At 41.9% G+C, this 18784-nt stretch overlaps 1 protein-coding gene across 2 annotated transcripts in view; it reads right to left on the reverse strand.

Moving 5' to 3' along the window:
- Window positions 1-18784, reverse strand: part of WASHC4 (WASH complex subunit 4) — a 58277-nt gene that overhangs the window by 25909 nt on the left and 13584 nt on the right. For both annotated transcript variants that reach the window (XM_027874441.1, XM_027874435.1), the window contains exons 8-19: window positions 15240-15282; window positions 14611-14714; window positions 13569-13689; window positions 9465-9588; window positions 8679-8806; window positions 7982-8142; window positions 6989-7115; window positions 5601-5726; window positions 4219-4326; window positions 3133-3279; window positions 2934-3013; window positions 1719-1824 (exon numbers count right to left, since the gene is read on the reverse strand). In XM_027874441.1, the coding sequence (XP_027730242.1) occupies window positions 1719-1824; window positions 2934-3013; window positions 3133-3279; window positions 4219-4326; window positions 5601-5726; window positions 6989-7115; window positions 7982-8142; window positions 8679-8806; window positions 9465-9588; window positions 13569-13689; window positions 14611-14714; window positions 15240-15282 (1375 nt within the window). The remainder of the gene's footprint in view (window positions 1-1718; window positions 1825-2933; window positions 3014-3132; window positions 3280-4218; window positions 4327-5600; window positions 5727-6988; window positions 7116-7981; window positions 8143-8678; window positions 8807-9464; window positions 9589-13568; window positions 13690-14610; window positions 14715-15239; window positions 15283-18784) is intronic.

Here is an 18784-nt window from a genome sequence, read left to right on the forward strand (position 1 = left end):
GAAGACATCACCTCAGTCTAAAGAATGACTTTTTCTCCCAGATTTCCTTCCTGAAGACTCCCTCAGCTATCCAAATATTTTATACGTCCAGAAAGTTTCCATCCCAGATTCTTTTTCCCAATATTCATTTCAAACAAGCTGACTTCCAATACTAAACACAGCAGATCTAGACATTGCATTTCATGAGTAAACGCTTTTTAAATGACTACTGTACCAAAAGAGAAATTAAATTAACTGAAATTAGAATGATTAAAGGGAAAAGGAAAGAGGGGATCCTTTTTTTCCCTCAATCAACAGGTGACTTTTATTTACTACCTTTGATGATACTACCTTTTGGTTTATTTATACCACAATAACTTTCTAATACCCTCTTCTCCACAGGATCTTCCCCTGGAGCAAAGGAAAACCAACTATCACAACTAACAACAAGCAACTGCCTTCCAGAGAGCAGAATTCATGGGGAAGGTGTGAAAAGGCAGTGAAAATACCTAAATCTGCTCAGTGCTATTGAAGATTAATGCAACCATGGAAAAACATAATTAAACTTGAGGCATACACAAAACCTATGAGAAGTAGATCTGTCTGCATTATTTCAGGCCCTGAGTGCAAAGAGGACTCTGTCTCAGAATACCTGCTACCATAACGACGAGGACAGCCGAACATGGGGGCCCACTCTAAGGTCTACTACAAAGCGCTTTCCACACGTGATCTCATCTGATACAACAGCCTGGTAAGGTAAGTAGTACAGGTGTTATCACCGATGAGAAAACCGAAACGCACAGAGGCGGTGACTTCCCTCTGGCAGACAGCTATCACGGGTCATAAGCCCGATCCCAACCCAGGCATCTCACACTGCTTCAGTGGGAGTCACTGATACAGCTCCTGGGTATTCTGGAGCTGTGTGCATTCCCTGGTTTCAACTAAGGGGCTTTCTTCAATTCAATATACGCTGCAGTACTCTGCCTTGGGTTGTTTGCCACCACACTCCCTTCTCCCCCTTCCCCCAATAGGGGATCTACTAATAGGAATGAAGGGCGTGCTGACGGATACTATCACTACCAAACCACTATCATCAACCAACCTCCGACTCAGGAGAAGCTGGGAACAAACAAGGCTCTGAATAGACTCTATGAGTGACAATCCATTCCTCCCATGCAAGAATTTAATAAAGTCAGGTCTGTTACAGACCACCGGAAAAGGTTTCCAATTCTTTCACATGCCCCACTTGCAACTTCTCAAGTCCCTACACTACCTTCTTCCACAGCCCCTTGCTAATAATTTAAAACAAACAAGACCAAATGAGGAAATTATTAAAACTAGTTCCATTAATGATAATGTTAATATTCGCCCATCACTACTTAACCAAACACAGGAGAACAGAACACTGTTCAAGGTACCAACGGGAATCCACTTTTCAAATGGCTTAGGAATAGAGCATACATCAGTGCTTCCCCAGAGGACCCCCTCAGGAACCCTGGGCCTCATCATTGTGCCATCTCACAGCTGAACTCTCCTGTACATGATGCTTCCCTAAATGAGAACGTAAGCGCTTTAAAAGCAGGAACTATCTCGCTTTCTCTTTGAATCCCCAGGGCTCAACACAGTGCCTGGCACACGGTAGGCGCTTAACAAATGCTTGGTTACTTTTTCAGTGACAGTGGCTGGTTACACTATATCAGTAACTGTTCTATTGAGGCTTTCTTTGATTCCTTACTTACATGTAATCTAGCTGCATCGACTGCATTTTCATACACGTCATCTAAATAAATTGGAAAGACAGCTCGATGCCAGTAAAGGAAACAGCAGTCGCACTGCGTTCGGACTCTACAACACAAAGCGTTAATGAGTGGTCAAAGAAACCAAAGCTACTCGAGACACAACAATGAGAGGAATGAGGTTCTGAGATGCCAAATCACTGGGCTGGGAAAGAACCCAATACCACATTCCTGCAACACCTTGTAACAAGCTCATTAGCAGGGGCAGCTAGGGGGAGCAGTGGATAGAGCACCGGCCATGGAGTCAGGAGGACCTGAGTTCAAATCTGGCCTCAGGCACATAACACTTACTAGCTGTGTGACCCTGGGCAAGTCACTTAACCCCACTGCCTAGCCAAAAAAAAATGCTCATTAGCCAATAAGCCTTTGTTTTACGAGGTATTTGGCAAAGGGTTCATGTGCCTTTCAAAGGACAAAGGCTAGCAAGAAATGTCGTTTTAATGTTTAACTAAAGTACTGATTAGTAACTTATGAGGGATGCTTTATTCTCAGCTGTGATGCCCACTTCTAAGTCAGAATGCTAAACCTTCTGAAAAATGGGACAAGAGGTCACAGTCACCTATTTCTAATACCTGTCAAAACGCCTTTTTTATCTAACACAGCAACAAATGACTAAGCTTCTTACAGTATAGGAATACACAAATTCACCATCTCACCTTGTGATGGGAGGTAAATGGCATCAATTACAAAAGGAATAAAGCTACTTCTCGACTTCACTCCCTCAGTTACACAAAGCATTCATATTTGTCACCTTAACACAGATAGGAGGTGAATACCAAGTGCAAATCTGTTATGAACCTAATTCATCAGGAGTCAAGAAAGCTCTTAAAAAACCAAGTAAAGTTCTACAGGGTAAGGCATTTTATATGGCAACATTTATGAGAACACACTAGGATTCACATTGCTAACCACATCCAAGGTGACATCTTTTTTTTTTTTTTATTAGTTGCAAAGAGCCTTATCTTCAAATATGGGGAAAATTGGCTAAAAAAATCCATGGTCCCTACGTACTGTCACAAGAAAGGAGAGAAGTGCTAATGAGATACACATATTCTCTACTTCTGCCAAGTTCTAAGTTATGAAAGTCATGAAAAGGTCTTCTTTTATTTACTAGATAAATTTGATTCATTCTCCATTCCCAGCACATTGGCTGCTCACCTTTCTCTAAGTTCACTAATTAGATCCAGTTTTTTCATCACTACTTGGAGAGGGAGGAGCTCTTCGTCCTTAAATGTTTTCTATTGGAGAAAAGAAAAAGAAGGGGCCAAACGTTGGTTCACCATCACCATCGTCTTCCGGGTTGGCTTGGAATGCAGAGCTGCATTGTAAACTGAAGCAGACTGAGGAGAGAACGTACCATCTGGGTGCCGACACTCAGAGCCAAGGAAAGAATGAGGCGCCTCTGACGGGTGCTTGGCCCATTCAGAGTGTTCTCAGCTAACACGAGGGCAGAGAGGACGTCAAGGCGCTGCTCACTGTACTTTTTGTCTGAAATTACTCTTTTCTTGAGGCGAAAAGCAGGAAAAAAAGGAAAGAGAAGTCTGACTTCTGATGTGACAACCAAGGGACAGAGGCCACACACTAGGTGGCCATTTCCAAACCCCAAAGTATGTAAGATTCAGAATTGGTCTTCCAAGCTCAACTTTCCTTTCTTCTTTTTTTAATAAATACTTGCTGAATTGAAAAATAATTTTACTGACTTCAGAACTGCATTTATTTATGGGTGGAGTCTATTGGACTAGGAAAGTATCCCTCCAAGGGCCTCACCCCATGCCTCATCCTCCCATATCCCACCAAATTCTCCCCTTCCCCAGAGTACACCCTCAGGTACCCTGGGTCTCCTCACTGCGTCACCTCACAGCTGAACTCTCCTGCACATGCTGCTTCCCTAAATCAGAATATAAGTACTTTAAAAGCAGGAACTAGCTCCCTTTTTGTCTGAATCCCCAGGGCTCAAAACAGTGCTTAGCACACAGTAGGTACTTAACAAATGCTTTTCTATTCACTGCACTGTCTCCCACTAGACTGAGCCCTCCCTTGTGACTACGCAAAACCCTTACAGTTTCACATTCCTTAGACACTGCTGGGTGCTCCCTGCACTAATCCTGGGCATATTATTCTCTTACTAGGCCCTGTGATGAACAGACAATACATCAAACAAACTCTTACACAAACATGGCTCTAAAGGCCAAAATTGCCTTGTAATGCAATTGTACTTTTTAACTAACGATTAATACACTGTTATATCGTGTCCTATTTGCAAGAAAAGGTCGAATCTAACATTTCAAATTAAACCCCGATCGGAGCACTGTTACCTTACAGTCTGTGTTGGGGAGGCAGGTGAAGAGTTAGCTCAAACACGTGAGACAAAAGCTAAAGGACAAAGACCTACCTACAAGCCAATAAAGACAACACGATGTGATGAAGATGACATAGAACATACCTTGGCCACGGAAATAGAATTAAGAGCTTGATGCTGAAGGTGCTGGGTTATGTGCGAAACAGAATCAGCCACAACCATACTTCTTCTGTGAAATGTATGCTCTATTGCCTTTAAGAAACAAAAGAAAAAAACCTCTCCAATGACTACATTATTGGACTTTAAGAGTACTTTTTCTCCACTGACTCACTGATTCATTTCAATATTTTCATACTTTGATACATCAAAAGATATTTATTTTGAAATTCTTAAATACTGAAATAAATCTTTTTTTTGGTCTCTTATAGGTAGCCAAATACGTAGACAAACGTCATTCAGATACTTGTCTAGGACAGACTATTGATTGCCAGTAAGTATTTATATGAAATCCATTTCTGAACAAGTTTAAAGGAAGGGTACTAATTTACCCACTATTAAGGACTAGGAGAAAAAATTAATAGTTACGAGGTTTAGTCAAAAATTTCATCCTAAACGTAATATTGTGAACCTAAGTTCATCTTCCCACATGACAACAACATTTTCATGTTTTTAGAAGGCCAGGCGACATTGATAAAGGGTGCCTTCTACTAACAACAACAAAAAGGTGCTTACAAAACTGTAATCACAAAACTGGAGAAACACAAGTAAGAGTCTCTTCGTTTTCTTTCTCTCATTATAAGTCAATCCAAAAGGACAGCTCTCCACTGGGGATGAAGCTCAATGAAGAGGCCCTAAGGGCAGGCCTGTCAGGCAAGAATTCCCTGAGGCACAGCCTCAAACCACGTGTTCTTCATGTTTGCTGAAACAAAGCTCCAAATGCCGAGTCTCGGCAGAGGGCAGAGGAGGCCTGACAGCCCAATCGCCCTTCCACCCACCTGTTAGAGAAGATAAGGAGCTTGTCCCCCAAGGAGGGGACAGCCACCCGAGGCCTCCTGCTCAGACCCAAGGTCATGACCCAGGCATCACTGTCTCGTGGCAGTGTGCCCGAATTCTAGGCAGAGCAAATAAAACTCAAACTACTTGAGAGGACCTTCAAAGCCAAACTGAAAAGATGATAGCAAACGTGAGAAGGATATTTTAGGAAACAAAAAATAACTTAAATTTCCAAGAATAAGGAAACGTTCTGAAACAAAAAGGCCACTTAGTCGTCTCACCCCGAGTACTTCAGGCAGGTCTGTCATGTATCAGGGCAGTAACTTAACATCAGAGTCATTAGCGCTGACGTGACGGCTTCAGGTGGGCTCTGGTGGTTTATGTGTTGGTTCCCACGCCCAAGTGCCAGCCCTGGTCCCTGCCAGGCCTTTCTCTAACAAGCAGCAAAAAGGCTCGAGGAGTTAAAACCTCTGAGATCCCCCCAGCTATCTGTCACTTCTGACAGAAAGCAGTTACATCATCCTGAAACTTACCTTGAGGAGCTCAATAAGTCTGCACAAGGCTTTGACTGAAGTTTTGGTCATGGGCTTCTGCATGGACATGTGGAGATTCATTGTAGTCTTAATAATGGCGCTAATGCTGTACGCATACAAAAAACCCTGCAACCAACAGAATACTACTTGAAGACAACACAGCGGAAAGTGGGTTAGCTCTACTCACACAGGAGTGGTTTCTCAAAAGTTTAATTCAAAGTAGGTTGTTACATTGTGGTACAGTAGGAAGCATTTGTCAGAGGATCTGAGTTCAAATTCTGATTCCCCTGCTTGTCACCCATGTGACCTCGGGCAAGTCCCCTAATCTCTCTTTTCCTGAATTTCTTCATCTATAAAGTGAGCAGACTGGACTTCTGGGCCCTAAGGCCCCTTCCAGCTCCAGCTCAGTGATTCTCTGAGCCAATACACTTGGAAAGCATTTCCCACAGAAATAAAACCTAAACAAATACTTCCATCCTACCCTTGGCCCCACCAGGGCCTTGTCTTCTCCTCTCACCCCTCTCAGACACCAGCCGGCAGGAGCAGGGACCCCCCAGAGTCCCTCCATGCCACCAGTGGCTCTAAGGCACAGAAATGGGACACGGGGCTGGGAAATTAACGAAGGGGCAGGAGACTGGCCGATGCAGCACTCGGCCTGATGAGGCCTCCCACCAGCAAGACCCCGGGGGAGGTAGTTCTGCCTCTTTCTTTCCTTCCAGGCCCCTCAAGGACAGATCTGCTTGCTCACCACTACTAATGCTTCCAGACTTCCCTCCTTTTCCTGGCCCACTGAGGCACAGAAGGTACCTCACAGCTCCCACCTTTCCAGACTGCCTCTGTCTCTGAAGCAAGGACTCAAGACTTCTGAAACTGGCTAAGTACCTTTACAGCAAGTAACTTAAAAAAAGAAAGCTAGCAGAGTAAGGTGCAGATAGGCCACGTGCAATATGCGTTTGATGAGCTGAATACACCTCCAGTTGTTTTTTCCCTTAGACAGCTCTGGGGAATAAAAGTTCTCACATCAAGACCATGGTGCACTATGGTCACATGAAGCCCTGAAACAGGATGTATGTCCACCTCAGAGGCGTTTTGCCATGAAAGCCCAGAATAAGAACGAACAGCTCTGGGGTAAAGAAGAGAGACTATGGGGCACAGAGACAGAAAGAGGAAAGAGCCCGAAGACGCTGCTGACGAGGGGAGAGAAAGCAGTTCACAATTCCCTCCTCTCGTCCGTCCAGTTCCCACTGATGACCACACTTGGCCTGTTTTATCAAACAAAATGTTACTATTCTTTTCCGGTTAAGAGCCAAGCTTGTATTAATCCAATCTCCAAAAGTTTTAGACAAATAACTCACAAAGTTTTTCACAGAGGGCAAAATGTATGCTACCTGTATAAAAACATTGCATGTATTGGTGAGGTCTTCAGCAAACTTATCCATTCGCTGTTCTTTAGATGAAATGGATTCCATTTTCATCATCCATGAGCTAACAAAGACGTAGTAAGACTGCACATCTCTGACAAAGAAAAACATCATGTTTTCAGAAGTGATCTTTCCTCAGAACACCCCAGAAGAGGCATATACTATCCATCTTTTTCAGCTTACAGATTAAACGACATTAGTATTCCAAGATTAAGATTCATTTTCTAATAACAAAAGACCATTCGGTAGTAAGAGTACAAGCATAAAAAGATCAGTTACCATATATGAAGTCAACACAAACTACTTCCACTTTTTAACGGATAAAAAGAAGTCTACCCGAAGTAATTCGCTTTTTATAGGGTAAACAAAGTAGCCAACATTTAAAGCTACCAAGGAATAAACCAATAGATGTAAAATGTCAATTAGGCCAATTTAAAGGGGGCACACGGAGCAGCTAGTTGGCAGAGTAGACAGAGCAGTGGGCCTGTAGTCAGGAAGACCCAAGTTAAAATCAAACACTTACTAGCTGTATGATTCTGGTCAAGTCACTTAACCTATGTGCCTCAGTTTTGCCAACTGTAAAATGGGGTACCTCCCAGAGTTGTTGTGAGGATCAAATGAAATAATATTTGTAACAAGCTTAGCACAGTGCCTGGCACATAGTAAGCACTATAAAAATGCTGATTTCTCTCAGTCAAAATACTACTTAATTCAACTAACACCAAAAAAATCCACATAATTTATTGATCTTTATAACCTAAACAGATAAGTCACGCAGTCATAAAGTTTGAAAAATTCTACTCATGTTACTCTGACAAATCCTATTGCTAACACCACTCTCTGATGAAGAATAAATTAAAATCTGGGCCATCTTTCTTTTCCCACAAGATTTAAGAAGAGTCAATATTACATCTAGAAATGGACATCTTCCTGTTTAAGCTCACTCTTTAGGTAACGTACTTGGTAAGTGACTGGGCCTTTTGCTGCAGAAAAGTGTCCCTGTGCGTTTTAATGGCATGAAGGCTTTTTTTGTCAAGGAGTTTGGCAGCTGCTGGCATCTTCTGGATCAAAAAGTTATCCGCAAACCAAATCATGTTAGCAATTAAAGTGATGGCCGGTACCTGAAATGTTGAGAGTGAAAGGGAAAATGAACACGCACACCAGGCAGCGAAGTTCATAGGATCAAAACCAATGCCGGGGGCGATAAATCAGTTTCCCATAAAAATTTACGTCCAGAGCAGGCACCACGTAACAAGTGTGCCTCCCTGTCACATCTCTGGCAGCTTCATTCTTGGGCTCAAGCATCATGGTAACTGTAATCCAAGTCTGAATATTCTCTGGTTATCAAATCCCATCTAAATTACAAGAAAGAAAATAAAACCCTTGCTCCTTTGTGACATACAAAATAGAAAGAATTCCCTGGGTACTGACCAGCTTGAATTCCCCTCTGCACTAATGTAAGAAATAACTGCTGAGAGATATAAGTTCTCATGGCCAGACAGATCTTGGTCCTACAGTAAGGTCCATCTGAACTAAGCTCCAAAACCTCTACGTTTTTAATTATACACCAAATCCCAGAAAGGAAAAGAAAGCAGATGATTTTTAACCTAGTTGTGTCTGTTTCACCTGAAAACAAAAAAGAGCACAAAATGCTTACCTTCTTACAAATGTCCAGTAAAGATTTATAAAATTTTTTATCTACAGTCCGAAAAATCTGGAAGTGTAACACAAAAAGTCCACAAACTCCAACATATTTGTCTCTCTGGTCAATTTCAGAGGGTTCACCTTGAAAAAAAAGTGACTGACTTCAGGACGAGGAGGGAGGGAAGATTCTTCTTTAAATCTACTCTCCAGGAAGTACACAGAAGATCTGTGATTTCATCAGGGAGGGCGACTCCGAGTGTACAAACTCCTTCCACCAATGCAGATATCAATCTGACCTAATGCTTAGTCTAGTTCTTTCTTTCTTTCTTTTGTTCAGACTGAGTCTCCCTATGTCACTCATGCTGGACGTGCTGCTGCTGATCAGAACAGAAACTTTGACCTGCTCCATCCTCAACCTCCACTGGATCGACCCTCCTTGGGAAGAGTGGTCTGCCCCACCCCCACCCTCACTCCCAGGGGCTCACCATAGCGGTGAAGGATTTAGCGCATTTAGTAATTCAACCAACACTCCTGAAGCTCAGGACTTCCCAAGCTCCGGAGACACACTAGCCTCAGCTTCCCCAGTTGCAGGTTCAACACGGATGCCAGTAAAGAAGTTCCAAGAAGCTGCTTGAAACACACAGTAATGAAGTGACTTGCCCAGGGTCACATGACTAAGGAGTACTGGAAGCAAGATGTGAACCCAGGTCTTCCTGACCTTGAGCTCAATACTCTATTCTGCCTCCCTGTAGAAAAGCCAGACTGATAAACGATAAAATCAACGGGGATTTTGCATTACCGAGTTTGGCTTCTACGTTTGCAAATATTGTGCGTATGCTCTGTGCAAATTCTTCAGCAAAAGTGCTATTCTTTGACACAGATACTCCTCCGTTAAGGGAATCAAACTGTTGCTCTGTACAGGCCTAGAAAGGAAACATTCACAACAGAATAAGACCCACTGATTAGGAGATCACAACACAAAGGCAACAGAATCGAGAGAATCATCACATTCTAAATTCACCATTTAAATGTGCTACAAATTTAAGCGCAATACAACGAAGCATTCTGAAAAATCAAACGTGTTCACAAAATACACTATGTGCAGTACGACGTATGGTTCATGTACTACACTACATAGAACCACACTATACAGAATGACACCTCAAAGCAGGGGTGGGTGACCTGCAGCCTCAAGGACCTGCCTCAAGGTGCAGTGAAACTGAAGGTAATCCTGTGTCCATGCTCAAAGTAAGGAATAGCTAGGAAAGCTCGGAAGCCCAAGAGAAGAAGTCCTCCTCTGGAGATCAGAGCTCGTGGGGACACAGACACCACTGCGAAGGTCAATGCCAGCACAGCACCAGCTCAGGCGTCTGCCCAGTGGGAAAGGCTTCCAGGATGAGGGGGCTGAGGACCAGCCTTGCTGAGCACTTAAGAGGCTAAGCACCAGAAGGCTTGCTACCGGGGGATGAATTTTTTTTGGGGGGGGGCACTACGACATTTATTAAAGCAATAGAAAACAGTGTCCATATTATTCTTGGTTTTTTTTTAAGTAAATTTTATTTTGTTTTTCAGTTTTAAAGTTGTTTTCCCAGCCTGCTTAGCTACAGTATAAAAGAAACGTCCAACAAACTAAGAGTGATCACGTCTAATTTAACTGGTAAATAATGCGGCTTTTTAAGAGACATCACAGGTTTATCTCCGTGAGCTTAACATTAAAAGCTCTGACTGTCACAAGGTATAAGCATACAAATTATGCATATGCGTTACAGAGGCTTTGTTTCTCTTTTTTTCCAACATGGAAGGGAATCGGGATAGAGCAGTGAAAGAACAGAAAGAAAAGAGGGTCACTGAGGCATGTGAAAGAATAGAAGACCAGAACGAAAGCCAAGCAGGAGAGCTCTGAAAGCTATAGACTGATCTTATTCAATCCTCTTTTTCTGTTTTACACATATGCAAATACTCTTTATTTTCAAGAGGAAGAGAAGGGAATAAGCCTCTCTATAGCACCTATTATATGGCAGGCACTCTGCCAATGATTCTTTACAAATATTATCTTCCTTGACATTTGGTGTTTAAATTCAGAATAAAACTAAAAATTACAGTTATCCCTCCCACACCACAGGGGTTAGGGGTATGGTGGTGGCCCTGCAAGCTGGAAAATCCATATAACACTTTTTGGCCCTCTCTTTGTACCAGAGAAGAAGTCTGAATTATTAAGGTATTAAAAGATGAAACTGAGAGTGATACAAGAAAATCATGGAAAACAAGTCAACAGTTTGCTAAAGGTGACCCAAAAAAATACTGAAGAAAATAACACCTTAAAAGATAGACTAGGGGCAGCTAGGTGGCACAGTGGATAGAGCACCGGCCCTGAAGTCAGGAGGACCTGAGTTCAAATCCGGCCTCAGACCAAACACTAGACACATACTAGCTGTGTGACCTCGGGCAAGTCACTTAACCCCAATTGCCTAAAAAGAAAAAAAAGGATAGACTACCCCAAATGGCAAAAGAGGTCCAAAAAGACAGTAAGAAGAACAATGCCTTAAAAAGCAGAATTGGCCAAATGGAAAAGGAAATTCAAAAGCTCACTGAAGAAAACAATTCCTCAAAAATTAGAAGGGAGTAAATGGAAGCTAATGACTTTATCAGAAACCAAACAAAACCAAAAGAACAAAAAAAAAAAAAAAGATTGTAAAATATTTCATTGGAAAAATTGACCTGGAAAATAGATCCAGGAGAGATAACTTAAAAATTATTGGACTACCTGAAAGTCATGATCAAAAAAAGAGCCCAGACATAATCTTTCAAGAAATTATCAAGGAAAACTGCCCTGATATCCCAGAGGGTAAAACAGAAATGGAAAGAATCCACCGAAAGAGACCCCCAAAGGAAAACTCCTAGGAATATTGGAGCCAAATTTCAGAATTCCCAGGTCAAGGAGAAAATATTGCAAGCAGCCAGAAAGAAACAATTCAAGTATTGTGGAAACACAATCAGGATAATAAAAGATTTATCAACTTCTACGTTAAGGAATAGGAGGGCTTAGAATATGGTATTCCAGAGGTCAAAGGAGCTAGGATTAAAACCAAGAATCACCTACCCAGCAAAATTGAGTATAATCTTTCAGGGGAAAAAATTAGACATTCAATGAAACAGAGAACTTTCAAGCATTCTTGATGAAAAGAGCTGAACAGAAAATCTGACTTTTAAATACAAGACTCAAGAGATGCATGAAAAGGCAAACTGGAAAGAGAACTCATAAGGGACTTATTAAAGTTGAACTGTTTACATTCCTACATGGAAAGATGATATTTGTAACTCATGAGACTTTTTTCATTATTACGGTAGGTGGAGTGAATATATATAAAGGTGAGTTGCATATAAAGGGATGATATCTAAAAAGTAAAATTAAGGGGTAAAAGAGGACTGTACTGGGGGAAAGAGAAAGGGAGAGGTAGAACAGGCTAAATTATCTCACATAAAAGAGGTAAGAAAAAGTTTTTACAGTGGAGGAAAAGAGGAGGGAAGTGAGAGAGAATGAGTGAATCTTATTCTCATTGGATTTGGCTTAAGGAAGGAATAACATACACACCCAATTGGGCTTGGAAATCTATCTTACCCTACAGGAAAAGAGGGAGGAAGGTGATAAGAGAGCAGGGAGATGATAGAGGGGAGGACAGAATGGGGGAGAGGGTGATCAAAAGCAAACACTTCTGAGAAGGGACAAGGTCAAAGGACAAAATAGAATAAACAGGGGGCAGGATAGGATGGAGGGAAATGTAGTCAGTCTTTCACAATATGACTATTCTGGAAGTGTTTTGCATAACTACACACATATAACCTGTATTGCTTGCCTTCTCAATGAGGGTGGGTGGGGAGGGAGGAAGGGAGAGAATTTGGAACTCAAGGTTTTAAAAATGAATGTTAAAAACTGTTTTTACACACAACTGGGAAATAAGATATATATGCAATGGGGTATAGAAATCTGTCCTATCCTATTGGAAAATATAAAGGGAAAGGGATAAGAGAAGGGGGAGGGGGGAGGGCAGGTAATAGAAGGGAGAGCAGATTGAAGGAAGGGGTATTCAGAATGCACGCCATCTTGGGGTGGGGGGAGGGGAGAGATGGGGAGAAAAATCTAGCATTTTTTTTAAAAAGATGAAATATGTTGATATTATACAATGCCATACATATATTTTGTGCATTTTTGAGTTTCTAAATTTTTTCGGTGTCATCTATGGCTTTTGTAAAACTCCCAAAAAATTTTCATTTGATTTATGCCAACCCATGATATATCAAAACCATAATGGGGAAAATCACAATGTGGAAAGGATAACTGTAATTTTGAAAAATGTATTAGCCTAAAAAGAATATATGTTCCATATATAAAAATTAACTTAAATAACATTTTATTCCTTAAAAAAGGAATAGTGTATTTTACTGTTGGACATCCCTACTTCTTTCACTAAAATGCATTCATTTTGTCAACCAGATTCACATTCAGTCATTTTCAGTCATGTGCAATTATTTGTGACCCCATTAGGGGTTTTCTTGGCAAAGATATGGAGGGGTTGGCCATTTCCTTCTCCAGCTCATTTTTCAGATGAGGAAACTGGGCAAACAAGGTTAAGTGACTTTCCCAGGGTCACACAACTAGGAAGTATCTGAGGCTGGATTTGAACTCAGGTCTTCCTGACGCCAGGCCCAGCGCTCTTTCCACTGTGCCACCTAGCTACCCTATTATATTCTACTTACCATGAAATGAAGTCACTGAAAGGACTTAAAAACAGTATATCCTTTCAATTAGCTGAGTGTTAAGATGATTCTTGATTAACCGACCTCAAAGATATATTTTCATCTATTATGGAATATGTATTGTATCCAAAAGCATTATTTAATTTACCTGGAATATCATTCCATCAAGTAACTGTCCTTCTAGTTTCTGCAAAAACTTCTCAAATGGCTTCAGTTTTTCTTCCTGGATCCCAAACTTGGAAGGATTGTGGTGGACAGACTTCAGTAACCTTTATTAAGAGAATCTTGGTTATTACTAGTACATCTTAAATCAAATTAAGCTCCTTATATGTAAAATTAAAATCCCACCCCAAAAGGCAAAAAAATAAAACTTTGAAGGTAAAACCCTTAGCTGATCCTCTACCTTTGGCAGTGTGAACATGAATGATCCTAATAAATTCAATACCCTTGTCTCAGATTTGTTCCCCAAACACTTAAGTTCATTAAACAATATCCAAATAAGTTGACAGATGTGAAATAAATTGAAACCAAGTTAACAGGAAAACTGCCACCCTGACATAGCCCAACTCAATTTAATTAGCATTTACTAGAATTACATTTTACTGGAATTTGCTTAAATGTATTTCTTCCTTTGGTTTTATTTTTTTTTAATTAAAAAAAGGTATGCTTTGCTTCAAAACATGAAAATCTAGGTGAACAGAACGTACAAAGTAGAGGCGATTATACTTTTGAACCAAAGAATTCACTACAGGATGCCTTTACGTAGAGACATTCAGTCAACCAATCAACAAGCATTTATGAAGCACCTAATACACACCAGGTACTGTGCCAGGTAAAATGAGGCAATATTTGTAAAAGCGCTGAGCCCAGGGCCCAGCACGTAGTGACCCTGCATAAATGCTTATTCCCTTCCCGAGGTGCTGGGAATAGCAGAATAAAACAATCCCTGCTCTCAACGAGCTCACATCCCAACAGGGGGAGGCCACAAGAGCATAACCATGCACATACAGAATAAATATGAAGAGAATAAATACAGAATAGTTGAACACCACTTTCACTCGGACCTTCACAAGTGACCTTCAAATTACATCATTTTCGGACCTGGTATTCCACGTTAAGTTTTCACTCATCTGTCAATTAAATAAAGGCCTATCAGCCCTCGAAAGCATAAAACAGCCCCATTAACTCACCTTTTATACATTGTCCAATGGTCTTTCAAGGTGGCATGATTCTCAATGATTGCATCCAGCGTGAGTAAAACTGTCAGCAGCTCTCCCAAGTGCTCATACATCGTCTGCCAAAAAAGCTTCAGTGATTATCACTTCCAGGAGGCACAGGACTTTAGAAGCACAAAAGAACAGCTGAGGGCCTGAAGGTGCAGCTAACCGACGGTGGATCTGATCCTCTCGTGGGCCAGCTAGCTCTGAGAAGGAAAACTCTGCCACCGGACACACCCCTGGCCTTGGCTACCTTGGCTCGCCGGTCACAAGAGAGATCTGGGGTGAGTCACGGATAGCCTTGCCACCACAGGGCAACCAGCTCACAGACCGCAAGGTACTGAATGGGCATCGTTAGTATTTCATTTCAAAGATAAAAGTCACCCTAGTAAACTGAGACAGTGGCATTTTTGTTAGCTTCTGCAGCCGTGGTTCAGTAGGCATAGAATACTCTCTACATATTTGACTTTTTTTCAGTTTGTTGGGTTCATTTCATACAACTTTTTTTCCCTTTCTTTTAATAATAAAAATTAAACGTGAACAAAATTAAAACTTAGAATACAAATGTGGGGATTTTTTCACTCAAGTTAAAGCACTCTTACCTGAAAATGAACTCCAGTTGTTTCTATGATTTTGGGGGCAATCCTACAAGAAACAAAACAGAAGCTTGTGAAACACTAGCTGGCTTTTTATGACTCGTTCCTATTTCAAGACAGTAGAGCAATACGTGGCTCTTAATAATCTTAATATGCATTTCTCTCCATTAAGTCTTAACCACTAAGAGTTAATGTGATCAAACCAGCCAACATCATCATCAAACCCAGTTTTTCACGGGAGAAGCTGGTTCATGGACACTCGGACTACTACTGAAAACCACTTAGACAGAGGCAGTGCCTCTCAGAGAAACCCCAGGCCTGAGTTCAAATCCCAGCCCTAGCCAACACTAGCTGTGTCACCCTGAGCAAACCATTCAGCCTCTTGATGTTTTCAGCATCTGCATCTGTAAAATGGGAACCACAATGTTTGCACTGTCCACCTTGCAGGCTCATTGGGAGAGAAGTATTCTGTAAACCTTAGAGTACTATGGAAACATGAGTGTTATCGGGTTTTTTAAACTTGCATCCCTGAGGGCAGGAACCTTTTCTAACCTAAATGTTTCATCACTCTTCCCATGCCCCACCCCTGCAGGCCCTGGTCCAATGCCCTGCACAGAAGAAGCTCAGTGTGGCCAATATGTCATAGTGGACAGAGCTCCGGATCCCATCAGAAAGGGGAAGGCTCTGGGGCAGCTAGGTGGCTCAGTAGATAGAGTACCAGTCCCAGAGTCAGGAGGACCTGAGTTCAAATCCGGCCTCAGACACATAACACTTACTAGCTGTGTGACCCTGGACAAGTCACTTAACCCCAACTGCCTCATCAAAAAAAAAGCCAAAAAAAAAAAAGAAGAAGAAGAAAGGGGAGGGCTCCAACTACACCCTGTCACTTAGTGTGTAATGTTAGGCAACTCACTTAAGCGCTATAAGCCTCAGTTTCCCCATAGGTAAAATGAGGGGGTTTGATTAAATGGTCTCTAAGGCTCCTTCCAGCTCTAAGCCAATGAGCCTGCGAGGGTCTTATCACACAATTTTTGTCCTCACCCATATTCTCTTCCCAGACAACTCCACAAACATATAACACAAACATGAGGAGTCCCAAGGTAGAAGCAAAGAAATGCACTTTAATTATTGGAATGCCCCCACCCTAACTGCCAGACTTCAGGAACACGACTCTGTCTCACCTACCACAAAGCAAATGCTTCTGCTAGCACCTGGGCACTCCTCTCCTTTTCAGTCAAGCTTATTAGAAATAGTTCACAGTAAGACAAGAAAACCTGTCCTGGATCCCTGCCTTGTCTCCACATGGCAGAGGGGCTCAAACAGTTCAATGAAACTATAAGCTAGGCTGTGCAGGGTTACCCAAGACCAAGGTCATGGGGCAAGTTCTGACAAAAGGTGATCCACTAGAGAAGGGAATGGCAGACCACTCCAGTATCCTTGCCAAGAAAACCCCACAGAGAGTATTAAAATGATAAAAGAGATACCTGGAGATGAGCCCCTTAGTTTGGAAAGTGCTCAACACATTACTGGGGAAGAACAAAGGAAATTACAAATAGCTCCAGAAGGAATTAAATGGCCAAAGCCGGAAGGCTGCTCAGCTGTGGGTGTGTCTGGTGATGAAAGGAAAGTCCTGTGCTGGAAAGATCAATCTCAAATAGGAACCTGGAACATAAGATCTATGAACCAAGGTAAGCTGGATGAGGTCAAACTGGAGATAAAAAGTTTAAACACCGACATTGACATCATGGGTGTCAGTGAACTTAAATGGAGGGATTGGGTGAATTTAATTCAGGTGACCACTACATATACTATCTCCGGGGTAAGAATCCCTTAGAAGAAATGGAGGGGCTAACATAGTCAATAAAAGGGCCAGAAAAGCAGTACTGGGGTACAACCTCAAAAATGACAGAATGAGATCTGTTCGAATCCAAGGCAAACTGTTCAACAGCAAAGTGATAACAAGTCTACACTCCAAACACTGGTGCCAAAGAGGCCAAAGTTGATCACTTCTATGCAGACCTGCATCATCCTGCAGAAATAATGCCAAAAGAGGATGTCGCATTCATCACAGGGGATTGGAACGGTAAAAAAGGACATCAAAAGATAACTGGAATAATAGACAAGTCACCAGAAGAGCAGCTTGGTTTTCCAAGAGGCAGAGGAACTAGAGATCAAACTGCCAACTTTTGATGGGATTATGGGGGGAAAGCATAGGAGTTCCAGAAAAAGAAAAACAAAACCCTCTACTTCTGCTGCATTGACTGCACTAAAGTCTTTTACTGTGTGGATCACACCAAACAGTGACAAGTCCTCAAAGACATGGGAGTACCAGAACATCTTATTTGTCTCTTGAGGAACCTGTATGAAGATCAAGAAGCAACTACTAGGGGGCAGCTGGGTGGTGCAGAGGACAGAGCTCCAGCCCTGGAGTCAGGAGGACCTGAGTTTAAATCCGGCCTCAGACATCTGACACTTACTAGCTGTGTGACCCTGGGCAAGTCATTTAACCTCAACTGCCTCACCAAAAAGCAAAAAACAAAAACAAACAACAACAAAAAAAAGCAGCAACAACTTGAACTGAACATGGAAAAATTGATTGGTTTAAGATTAGGAAAGATATGACACAGCCGTATATTGTCACTTTATTTATTTAACTTATACACATAGTACATCATGTGAAATGCCATGCTGGATGAGTCAAAAGCTGGAATTACAGTTGGGGGGAGAACTCCTAACAACCTCAGCTATGCAGAAGATCCCTCTCTGAAGGCAGAAAGTGAAGAACCAAGCAGCCTCTTGATGAAAGTGAAGGAGGAGAGAGTAAAAGTTCGCTTTGAAGCTTAGCATTAACAAAACCTAAGATCACAGCAACTGGGCCCATCACTTCCCAGCAAATGGAGGGAGAAGAAAGGGAAGCCGTGTGCGATTTTAGATTCTTAGAATCAAAGATCACTGCAGACAGCAACTGCAGCCATGAAATTAAAAGGCATTTGCTCCTTAGAAGGAAAGTTATGGCAAATCTGGATGCACACTAAAAAGCAGACACGTCACCTTGCTGACAAAAGCCCATACAGTCAAAGCTGTGGTTCTTCCGGTAGCAATGTATGCTATGAGCACTGGACTATGAGGAAAGCTGAGCACCACAGAGTCAACGCTTTTGAACTATAGTAATGGAGAAGACTTTTGAGAATCCCTCGGACAGCGAGAAGGTCGAATCAGTCCATACTTCCAGAAATTAATTTAGGTTATTCACTGGAAGATCAAATACTAAAGCTGAAGCTTAAATACTTCAGCCACATAACGAGAGGACAGGACTCACTGGAAAAGACCCTGATGCTGGGAAAGACTGAAAGCAAAAAAAAAAGGAGGACGGCAGAGGATGAGACGGATGGATGGTGTCATGAAAACAACAAATGTGAGCTTGGACAGACTTTGGGGTAGGTGAAGAACAGAAGGGCCTGGAGTACTGTGGTCCACTGGGTCATGATGAGTTGAATACAACTGAATGACTGAACAAAAACAACAGATAAGAAAAAAATGGCTTGATGGAT

Source organism: Vombatus ursinus, unplaced genomic scaffold (assembly GCF_900497805.2).
Source record: "Vombatus ursinus unplaced genomic scaffold, bare-nosed wombat genome assembly UNPS02003292.1, whole genome shotgun sequence".
NCBI classification, from domain to species: Eukaryota; Metazoa; Chordata; class Mammalia; order Diprotodontia; family Vombatidae; genus Vombatus; species Vombatus ursinus.